Raw genomic sequence first — 12,282 nt, 5'->3', positions numbered from 1 at the left:
ATTACCGATTTTTGCAAAGTAAATATAATAGGCTTATTTGGATTGGGTTGGATTGCTAATTAACTTGTAATTTATTGGCTTTTAGGTTGGTTCAAGATCAAGCAACTTTATTTTGTTAAGAATTCAGATTTAGGTAACTCAGAGCAATTGATTGTGAGCAATTCTAAAGTCTGTTACGCATGCGCATGCTTTCTTATGACAGCTCTTTTAATAAGCTAATATGCTCAGCACATCACTTTTTTGTTCATAGAAATGAAAAGCCTTCAACGTGAATATATGGAAACGAGTTGCACAAATTGAGGTACACAAAAGTGGGACAGATGTTTCAAATTCCTTTATAAAGTAAACTACCCAAAAACCTTCATCTATGAACATTCAACTATTCAAGACAACATGAAAACACTTTCAGAATGTTGAGAACAAATAAGCTAGACAGTGCCATTCTGAAATCAGATCATTTTCTTACATCTCGGGTTCAGGTGTATACTCAGATACTAAACATAAACTGCAGCCTCAACACCAAAATCCTCATATAATAACACTGGGATGCAGCAATACTCTGAAAGCTCACTAGTTGGACCTGCAATCCGACAGTATTTTTTTACCTCCGCACTGGTGGCACAACTCCCCTGCCAGCGGTACCACGACCAGTAACCTGAGTCTACAAAAGAAAAGATGGGCAGACATGTTAGCCTACGGCCCTACGGAAACATAATCGTGAAAAATAAGAAATCAGCTCAGCTTAGAACATACAACATTACAACACACAGAATGTTTTTTTTTTTTTTTTTTTTTGGGGGGGGGGGGGGGGGTGGGAGGGCAGTAACATTAAAATCTAACCTTTGCCCGCATTGCTACAGCACGACCACGGCCAACACCAAGTGATGTGCTCTTTCCCTGAGAAATTTTACGGAAAATCAATGATGTGATATAATGTTGAAGATTTTTCAAAGAAAAAGGGAGAGTGGCAGACTAGAATTGGCTAAATACCTTGATTCTGGCATCTAGACGTTTAAACATTGGAGCATTCTTCAGCATATCTGGTATTATCATAAACCTGAAAGAATTTCCAGAAAACAATTAGCCTCACAATATAAATACACAACCTCCTGAGGGATAATTGTAAAGGTTAATCACCTGACTCTACTGCCTCGAATGAATACATGCTCAAGTTGGGAGACCTTTCCATCCTGCAGATCATACAAGAATATCAGCAACAGATTGAAGAAATCCCATATATAGCCTTTAGATCCTTCACATGAAATTATGTAAACAATTCAAACAGGACTAATCATACTAAAACAAATGGCATTAGAATGACGTATTTCAGCACCGTTTTTAGCTAAATTAGGCAACCGGAAATCATGAGTAGAGATTGTAACACTGTGTTAATTATTGTATGGGAACTAAATTTGGCAACCAGAACTCATGAGTAGAGATTGTAACACTGTTATTTCATCAAAACTTATGGAATTAATTAACGTATCATGAAACTAATTCCCATCCTTCTGCTATTAAATAATTACAGAACTCCTATTCATACCAGCGCACACATCTATAATTAGTCACCCATTAAATGGCTGTCATAAAAGTCCTAATCACCAAGCTCTCCTTGATAATTTTTAAAGCATCCAAAAATTGGGCATAATCGCATAGACACTTCAGATTTCAGAAACCTCCCCCCCCGGCCGGCTTCTTTAAGTAAGCATCACTCTCCTTTCATCTTTTTTCAAAATTACAAGAGATCCAGCCTAAAAATATACAAGTATTACTTACACGATTGATTGTGAGCCTCTGAAAAAGCCATCCTTCTAACCCTCCCATGGTCCCACCACCCCAAGAACAAGACTTGGAAATTGAACGACCAAAATGGACCAGACTCAACAACCTGAATGCAATCTTTACCAATAACTACTCTACAACTTCAAATGCCGTTTTTTGATCCTCTACTTACTTTGCTATTTAATCAAGCAAACATGTTACCTTTTGAAATTAAGGTTACCATTGGCAATAAGCAAAGCAACTTTCATTCTAAACCTCTAATTCTAGATATATTGACTACCAAAGGAATAATCAATAAAAGTAGTAAACATCAGACATACAGAACTCATATGAGCCATACTAGTAGGTAATTTCATCAGCAGCATCTAAATATCCAAGGTTTTGAAATATGCAACATGTCAACATAGCCTTTTGTGCCACATTTGAAATCTAAAATATAAGTTCATAAGAATCTAAGCCACGATAGGCCGTGGTTTACAAAATGACAAGAAAGTCCATAACCATTTTACATTGCCAATCTTTTCCAAAATCCTTTAACGTACTGGCTACAGCCTACAGCTCAATGTCCTTTGGTTCATCTATGCACCTAATTAAGATAAATTCTCCAAACCTTTTCCCTATCCCTATCTCAATGTCCTTTGACTGTTATGATCCTTCAAATGCCTGACTGTTAAGATCCGTGCATCAATTACAAAGGCCTATCAACCAGATCATGACATATTTTCTTAAACCTACGCATACAAAGTCCTCATCAATGACAGAGATAAAAGGGGGAGTCCTAAAGCAGTTCTTTAATGACCCAGTAACCAATTTCAATTATTAGCAAGTTGCCAAACGTTAGGATCATATTAGTTCCCATAGTATGCCCTCTCAGTTCTGAACAATTCCAAGTTTCCTATTAAGCGTCTTGAATATTAGACTCACAAGTTACAACCATTTCCGACCCATATTCTTTTTTTTTAAAAGAGCTGGTGACATTGACCACTGTCCACCGGATTGATCAATTAGCGAGCTCTTATCCTTAGCAGAGATTACCAGTGTAGAATTCGAGCCACAGTAGACCTCGTTCCACAGAACAATTGACACAGTCATGATTCAGTCTCCAAATTTATTTACTTACCTTTGCATCTGATTAACACCCGATACGGATAACTAGCATACAATACACAAATTTATCAATCAACTCACATTGAAACCATAATGTAAGTACAAAATCTAACCTAATTTCTACAAATTATCAATATTTCTTAAAACTTTAGTACAAACCCTCATCTCTCATGAAAATCAACCAAATTTGAATCATCATCAGGCATAACATTATAAGCAAATTCTAAAACAGTAAAAACATACCAAATTAAAACATCAACGAACCCTAATTTCAAAGACAAAAAAAATTAATGCCGCCAATTATACAAACCAAACCCCAGATTGCAAAAAACCCAGAAAAAGGAAAACCTAAGAGAGAGAAAATGAAGTACCTTGGCAGTAAAAGTAATGCTATCGAGTTGACAGTTCCAGTTATCTTCACACTCAATCATGGTACCTCGATAAAGCTCACCGCTTTTGAGCTCAACAGTAACCACATGACCAGTGGCTTCGTGCATCAACTTCACCGGAATTCCCAAGCTTCTACTCATCTTTCTTCTTCGTCTTCTTCCTCTTTAATCTGCAGAAATTTTCTGGGTTTTCTGACGTGAAAACCCTAAACCCTCTTTTTTCTCAGTCTCACTTGTATAGAACAATTTACAAAAACCCAAGGAAATTTTTTCAAATTTGGAAATTGGGTAGTAAAAGAACCCGGGTTTTAAAGGGTCGTCGTTTTACAGATATGTAAGCCCAGGCCCAAACTTATGTTTTTTTTTTTTTTGGGTTCTACCCGTTTCACCCTTAGGGCTAATCCGAATTCGCAGATCAATTTGGGCGGTTAGGTTTCAGTCCTCTTTCAATTGTTGTTATGGGGATCGAATACAAGTTCTTCCTACCATGTGTAGTCTCAATGTTGTTGAGTCGGGTTATTGTGGATGTCAACTTTTTTAGTTATTCAGGATTAGAATATTTTAAATTGGATAATTGAATATCATAATATTTGACCATGAATTCTCATATATATGCAAAAAGAAGGTATTGTGAGAGTCTGGACTCAAGGTGAAATAGATAAAAGCAACTTGGGTTAAACAATACGGACATAGTATAGGTAGGTAGATGACCTTTTAATATGAGATTTTTAGGTGTTTACATTAAGACTTTAAATGTACTCCGTATTAAATTTTGGAATATAGATATAAGTTTTTTTGAACATTTTACACAGTATATTATTTATTTTTAATAAATTTAATATACTCCTTTGTTCTTGAATATCTAACACCATTTGATTTTTAATACAACTTTCAAATATACTCTTTCCATTCTGGAATGTGTTGCCATGGAAGGAGAAAAAGGTGGTTGATGGAGGAATACAAAGCACCAACATGTTGATTTTGTGCTTTTGAAAATGTATGTATATTTCTGTCTAGGGTATACTCACCCAATACTTTGAGTATTGGTATTGTGTATGCGTATGCGTTTTTCGCATAAAATTCCTACAATTATAATTTATGCCTAGTGCATTTTAGATCTTAGAGTTTAATGTTTTTTTTTTTTTTTTTTTGCGTGTTTGTAAGTTTTAAGTGAATATTAAAATGGGAATAAGTTTGAAGTTAATTTTAAAGTTTGTTTGACATATATAATCAATTCTTTCATAATAATAATGAATTGGTAGATTCAGGTGTTAGTGATCAAAGATTTGGACTAGAAACTATGAATATTCGATAAAACTTGATAATGTAATAGAGACGGTAGCTAGAAAAGACGGAATATTAGTAAATCAATTGATAAACTATAAAAATGACATAACAAATATATAAAAAATTTAATTCACAAAGGCCATACATCAAGCATTGTACAAAAGGAAATAAAAGAAAACGTACATATATATAAGCAGCCATAACTATCTGGCCTAGAGCACACACAATATAATCATTAAAAAATGAGGTTTAATTCATAAACTATGATAAAGGAAATAATATAGTATACAAATGTTCATCCAATGCTAATTATAAGCAAAGATCTTGTATAGGCAGTTATTTAAGGCATTTTGGGCTTCTCTTGCTCTTTTGGAACCTCCGGCTTAGGTAGTTCGGGTACTGTATGTTTGGGAGGCTCTGGAATTGTAGGCTTTGGTACTTCGGGTATCTTTGGCACCTCTGGTTTCGGCACTTCAGGCACTATTGGTTTAGGCAACTCGGGTTTTGGCAATTCAGGCACAGCGGGTTTAGGTAACTCAGGCTTTGGTACTTCAGGCACTATAGGTTTAGGCAACTCGGGTTTTGGTAATTCAGGCACAGCGGGTTTAGGTAACTCAGGCTTTGGTACTTTAGGCACTATAGGTTTAGGCAACTCGGGTTTTGGCACTTCAGGTACAATGGGCTTTGGATGTTCTGGTACTGTAGGCTTAGGTATCTCAGGTGTTGTAAGTTTAGGCATTTCGGGTTTTTTAGGTACCTCAGGCTTTGGCACTTCAGGCACCGGAGGTTTTGGAATTTCAGGTATTGTGGGTTTAGGCAATTCAGGAATTTTTGGCACTTCAGGCACTGTGGGTTTTGGTACTACAGGTTTTGGGAGTTCAGGAACAACTGGTTTAGGTGATTCAGGCATCTTTGGAACCTCAGGCTCCTTCGGAAGCTCTGCAGGAGATGTTTCCAAAAGTCGACGACAAGCAACCAAATTTGCATTGCTACTCAATAAGATGCAAGTAGCAAGCAACAACATTGAAATGAACAAAGAGTGGTGCCGAATCATGGTGTAATATCTCACTAAGTACACCAAAATTTGTATGAATTATGTAGCACAAAAGGCAATACAATGAGACGAAAATGATAATCTTACAAGAGGATTGTTATGGACTTGAGATTTGTAGAGCATTTATATATATAGATGGCAATTTTGAGGAGACTTGTAAAATTCATAAGAGTACAACTAATACAAGTATAGGTTGGTGATATAGGTCGTGGACAGTTTAACACCTTCATCTACATTATTAGAAAAAAATGGCATAGACCATATAACTAAGCCTTGTAAATTAATCTTTTTATTTTGACACACGCCTTTTAAATTAATCAAAATACTATTATGTACGGTCTATATGTTTTCCACCTGTCCTATTAGGCACAAACTAAGAATAATTATATTAAATTTTATGTTAACATTAATATTTGTAAGGAGAAAATAAAGCTAAATTAAAGTTTTAAGTGCAACCACTACGATATTATACATCTTTAATTTGACAAAAAAAACTGAAAAAAAATTAAAAAATGAAATGTATGAATGTCTTTCATTCTACTACGCCACCTCCCTTTTAAAAAACTTACTCGTAAAATTTATGCAATTTTGAAAAATTAATTGCTACACGTTAGTTTTGAGGATGAAGTAGTTATGAAAAATATAGTAACAAGTTAAATGTACTTTTAAAGTACACTTATGAAAATGAACAACGTTATAAATGATGATCTCAAAATTACTTGCTTTGTTGAATGAGCATGCATGCTAATTTGGGTGATTCATTCATTGATAATTTTTCTGTGGTTGCTCAACTACTAGTAAAAAGAAAACAATAACACACTATTGACTACAAAGTACTCTGTATTATCATATTATGTAGTCCCACCGTCTCAGAATATTTAACACTTGTTTTTATTACAAGTGTTTTTTTAACGTATTTCAAAATACTAGTACTTGTATAACACAGTTTTCTACAAAATTCCTTTATCGAAGTTGCACCAAATTTCACGCTCTGATCACAACTATTGCAATTTTATGCAATAGTTTGACTGATCACTAAAGTAATATTGTAAGTTTAATTGCATGTATGTTAAACTATTATATGCATTAAAACGGAGGGAGTATTTAATTTTGACAAGGCTGTAATAGTAAAATCTATCACGAAAATGCTCATTTCGATCGTTTGTGTATGTCCCTTATAGAATCTTCCATGTGAAGAGGAAAACTTTGACAATGATTATTCATATATTGATACATATCGATAGATATAAAAGAAGTAACTATATTCATGGTGAATTTTGTTAGATCAATCTCGTAGTGTAATCTCAAAATACTTTTACTAACTTCTTATAAGTTGTCTTACAATTAAGTATTATACATACATAGACAAAGATTTGAGTAACGTGACAAATTATTTAGCATATACTAGTGAGTTGCTTTCCATTCCTTGGATAAGTAGAGTATATGATCTGAGTATATGCATGCTAACGTGACAAGTTATTCTTGCATGTTTTCCTGCTTAAAAATATGAATAAGTTGTTACTCCGTATTAATTTGTTGCTAGGGCACATGTATTGGATGTGAGCATAGACGAAACTAGAGAAGAAAAAAAAACATAGTATTACAAAGTATTATTATATACGTACTCGAAAGAGAACATAAAATGTAGAGTACAAAATATCGTACGTACCAAGCCAAATAGAAAAACAATGCTTAGTCGAAGTAGATTAAAAGGAAAATGAAAATTAAACACATAATGTTACAGTAGTACAAAATCATAAATATAACTCAAATGAAAAATAAAAATAAAAAATGCAATGCACCTATAATCTTAATCATTTAAATGTAACACATAGATTGTATCCGAGGAAATGGAGGTTGGACTTCAAGGATGGCCTGGGACAGTAGGCATGTGAACCTCTGGAATGGTTGGCTTAGGCAATTCAGGGAATGTGGGTTTTGGAAGTTCGGGCATCTTAGGGATGGGAAGCTCGGGCAAGGTGGGCTTAGGTAGTTCGGGTATTTCTGGTTTTGGCATCTCGTGCAAGGTGGGTTTTGGGAGTTCAGGGATGGTAGGTTTTGGAAGTTCATGTACTTCTGGCTTTGGTACCTCGGGTATGGTGGGTTTTGGAATTTCGTGCACTTCTGGCTTTGGTTGCTCATGTACGATAGGTTTTGGAATTTCATGCACCTCTGGCTTTGGTTGCTCGGGTATGGTGGGTTTTGGGATGTCATGCATTTCTGGTTTTGGTTGCTCGGGTATGGTGGGTTTTGGGATTTCATGCAATTTTGGCTTTGGTAGCTCGGGAATGGTTGGTTTTGGGATTTCATGAACTTCTGGCTTTGGTACTTCAGGTATGGTTGGTTTTGGGATTTCATGCAATTTTGGCTTTGGTAGTTCAGGAATGGTGGGTTTAGGAATTTCGTGCACTTCTGGCTTTGGTAGCTCTGGAATGGTGGTTTTAGGAATTTCGTGCACTTCTGGCTTTGGTAGCTCTGGAATGGTGGGTTTAGGAATTTCGTGCACTTCTGGCTTTGGTAGCTCTGGAATGGTGGGTTTAGGAATTTCGTGCACTTCTGGCTTTGGTAGCTCTGGAATAGTGGGTTTAGGAATTTCGTGCATTTCTGGCTTTGGTAGCTCTGGAATGGTGGGCTTAGGAATTTCGTGAACTTCTGGCTTTGGTAGTTCGGGTATGGTGGGTTTAGGAATTTCATGCACTTCTGGCTTTGGTAGTTCGGGTATGGTGGGTTTAGGAATTTCATGCACTTCTGGCTTTGGCAGCTCAGGAATGGTGGGTTTTGGAATTTCATGTAGTTTTGGTTTTGGTAACTCGGGGATGGTAGGTTTTGGAATTTCATGTACTTCTGGCTTTGGTAGCCCAGGCAATGTGGGTTTTGGGAGCTCGGGAATTGTGGGTTTTGGAAGTTCATGCACTTCCGGTTTTGGTAGCTCAGGCAAGGTAGGTTTTGGAAGTTCGGGTACCTCCAATTTTGGCACCTCTGGTTTAGGAATCTCAGGCACGGATGCTTCAAGAAGGCGGCGTGCTATAACTGGCTTTGTGCTTGTGCACATCATGCAAGCAACAACCATCATAACCAAAACTAACGAGCGAGTACCCATGGTTGAAGCCTAGTTGAAAGAAGCGATCGATTGAACAAGTATAGGAATATAAAAGGGAAAAGGACTTGTACTTGAAATGAAATGTTTTTGTTTTGCTCAAGATATGGTGTATTGATTCTTGCTTAGGGATATTTATAGGTAAGGTTAGGGGTAGAGAACGGTCCAACAACAAGGGTTAGGTACTTAGGTGTAAGAGGTTGAGCATATGTTGTTCAACTTCTCAACTGTTATTACACCAATTTATCAAGAAAAATGTGACTTAGCTGTCTTTTAATGGAATAGTTAGATAATCAGCAATTATTATTGGATAATATCAGATACATGGATTCAATTACTTTTCTAGCTAAACTAATAACAAGAAGGAAAAAAAATGGTGGAATTAAATTATAATTTCACAACCACCAAATCTAGTAAAAAATGGACATTAGAAGAAGTCAATTAATAACAAGATAACTTTTTGATTATAGAATGAATTATAATAATCTAATCGTCCTAATTAACAATATCTTGTGTAAATTTATTATAATCATGTTTGTTTCCTCAAAAAAAAAAAAAAAAAAAAAAAAAAACAGTTAATGGAGAAATATAACTGTGTTTGAAATGATGTCTAGTTGAGAACCCAAAATCTTAATTAAATGTTATGTCCAACTTTGGGGTATTATTTGTAAGATATAAAATATTTCAAAGCTTTTCAGGAAAAGGAGTAGGACTCAATCACTCATTATATTATTCTTTGTCAAAAAAAAAACAAAAAAAAAGCAACAAACTCATTATATTGCCTCTATAATATAAAATAAAAGGGAAATATTTTAATTAACATGAATTATATTCGGACCTATATATCGTGAAGCATATGAGTACTTCATTTAATTTGATCGTCGAACTCAATACTAAATATGAATAGACACTTGTCAAAAAAAAAAAATGAATAGACATGTTAAATACGAAGTATTTTATAATCGGACCCGTATTTTATGAACTTTAGATAAATTATTTTTTTGGAAAGCAACAATGTCATAATTAGCGCTCTAGTGCAACTTTGTCTATTTGTGAAAATTGTTGTGATAATAGAAGGGCCTGGTTTTAACTTGATGTGCATGCATGAGACAAACGGGATAAAAAAAATCCGCATTATTTATTCAAAATTACAACATAAAAAATCAATTTAAGATAACAAAAGTACAAGGTTTAAAATGATAAATTGCAAAGAAAAATTACATTCTTTGAAACCAAAAATAAAAAAAATTAAAGCAACAAATAGATATTAGAGTCCAAATAATATTATACTATTAGGGATACATCATTACGTTAGATACATTCATGGAAACAGTTTGTATCCTTCAACGTTTTCTTGAGATGATGCCGGCCGGCATTGGCAACCTTATTTATGGGATATGAGGAATTGTGGGATTAGGAAGTTCTGTGGGCAAAGGAAGCTTGGGTACTAAGGGGAGTGTAGGCACGAGCGTCGTGGGATTTGGAAGATTGGGCAACGTAGGATTACCAACATTAGGCAAGGGGACTGTAGGCACTCCCAACTTAGGAAGATCTAAGAGTCCGCGACCTGGTATGACTGTTGTGGGATTTGAAAGTTTGGGTAGTGTGGGGTTAGCAAGATCGGGCAAGGTAACTATAGGCACTTCAACCTTAGGAAGATCTAAGAGTCCGCGACCTGGTAAAACTGTTGTGGGAATTATTGGAAGTTTGGGCAAGGTGGGGTTACCAAGATTTGGCAAGGTGACTACAGGCACTTCCAACTTGGGAAGATCTAGGAGGCCGCGACCTGGTAGGAGAGTTGTGGGATTTGGAAGTTTGGGCACAGTGGGATTACCAACATCGGGCAAGGTAACTATAGGCACTTCCAACTTGGGAAGATCTAGGAGGCCGCGTCCTGGTAGGAGAGTTGTGGGATTTGGAAGTTTGGGCACAGTGGGATTACCAACATCGGGCAAGGTAACTATTGGCACTTCCAACTTGGGAAGATCTGAAGGGATTGGAACTTTGGCCACGGTGGGGTTTGAAAGATCGGGCAAGCCAACTTTAGGTACCTCCAACTTAGGAATATCTAGGAGGGCGCGAGCTGATGCCATTATGGCAACATTCATCAACATGCAACTTATGAGCATGAGACATAACGAAATCAAGCGAGAACTCATGGTTCAATCTTTAAAGTGTAAACAAAATAGTTTAGAAATGAGCTAGGAATATAATGATCCTACCTTGTACAAACAAGGAACAATAGAATATAATGAACAAGTAATTTTTACTTGTTGATTTTCTATTATCGGCTAAGGATATGGTGTATTTCTTCCATGTTTGTAGGTGGTTATATATAGCATGATAAGGTAAGAATAAGAACAACATTCGAGGAATGGATTTATTAGGTGGTGGAAGTTGTCCATATAATATAATTCATCTGTATTATCACTGTCATTAAGAATAATATGGGTATTTCATTCACATGGTTATATTTGTATTTTTCCTGATGTGATGCAATTGGGGTATGATCAATTACCGAGAGAGACATAACTAGTACAATAATTTAGGAACTTGTATAATCATTGATCTTTGTACAGTAAATGAAAATGGATTCATGCAGACAAAGCATATGAAAGGAAATCCAAAACAACAGACCCTTATATGATTTGATTCTAGTAGATAATGTTACCTAGACAAACGGACACATAACATCTTGCATATACCCGGGTTTGTACTAAGTAAACTGAATATTTAACCACTTGAATATGACCTATAGTGAATTAAGTTGAATAACTTTAATCCGTGGAACAAATTTTGGATACGTGTAGATGCCAACTAATTTGGTTAAAGTTTTGAGGGTGATATCCAAAACTTGAAATCGAATCTTGTCTACATTATTATCCTTACGTGTTACATCTCTCTTTTTACACCAAAACCAAATCTCTCTTTTTACACCAAAACCAACATTCAAACATTCTTAGCTACCTGGAGATTCTTTGTGCATGGGTTTATTAAATTTAAAGAAGTTTAGGTAAACTAAAAGTTTCACTTAAGAGCTGATGGAGTTATGGAGTTACAGTCCTTGCATCTAGAAATTTGTTCAAGTTCATCGCATTTTATCTTTCATAGCTAATGTAGCAGTAAGATAATAAGAGAGATTTGAAATGCTGCCTCTAGATATGCTCGAATCGAGTTAGCATTGATCGTATACAAGTAATACAACTACTGATTTGATTTCCTTTGATGCTTAGTCCATAAATATAAAAGATTTAACCAAAGTGATCAATGTGCTGCTATAACTTGAATTTCAATGTTGAGCAGTTCACATGTGTTTCTTAAGGTGCTAGCTTAATTTTCAAAAGCATGTAAGCATCAACTTGGTGCATTTGTGAAAGAAAAATTGTTTAGTTCATCTAAATAACGACGTAAAGATTACAAATTACAAAGATCAAACCAAACCAAGAACATAAATCAAAAGGATGTAAATATATATTTCGTAATTTGTTACAGAAAAGAAGGACAAAATGCATTAACATAATAAATTCAATAAACCCCTCACACCACAATACAATACAACACATACA

General features: G+C 35.4%; 2 protein-coding genes across 2 annotated transcripts; both read right to left on the bottom strand.

Annotated features, from left to right (window-relative positions):
- Positions 1-312: 312 nt before the first annotated feature.
- Positions 313-3,558, bottom strand: LOC145560457 (small nuclear ribonucleoprotein SmD3b-like). Its single transcript, XM_081621709.1, has 5 exons — positions 3,261-3,558; positions 1,138-1,190; positions 991-1,057; positions 841-897; positions 313-661 (listed from the first exon to the last, which is right to left on the bottom strand). The coding sequence occupies exons 1-5, from the start codon at positions 3,417-3,419 to the stop codon at positions 602-604; spliced, it is 396 nt and encodes a 131-aa protein (XP_081477835.1). The 5' UTR covers positions 3,420-3,558; the 3' UTR covers positions 313-601.
- A 1,095-nt stretch (positions 3,559-4,653) lies between these two features.
- On the bottom strand, positions 4,654-5,700 carry LOC145560456 (uncharacterized). The gene has a single exon (XM_081621708.1). It carries the CDS (start codon positions 5,617-5,619, stop codon positions 4,906-4,908), a length of 714 nt encoding a protein of 237 aa, XP_081477834.1. The 5' UTR covers positions 5,620-5,700; the 3' UTR covers positions 4,654-4,905.
- Between the last annotated feature and the right edge of the window lie 6,582 nt (positions 5,701-12,282).

This window comes from Chenopodium album, chromosome 9, assembly GCF_948465745.1.
Source record: "Chenopodium album chromosome 9, dcCheAlbu1.1, whole genome shotgun sequence".
Classification (NCBI taxonomy): domain Eukaryota; kingdom Viridiplantae; phylum Streptophyta; class Magnoliopsida; order Caryophyllales; family Amaranthaceae; genus Chenopodium; species Chenopodium album.
Note: the sequence above shows the minus strand (reverse complement) of the source record. Positions and strands in the feature narration are given on the sequence as shown.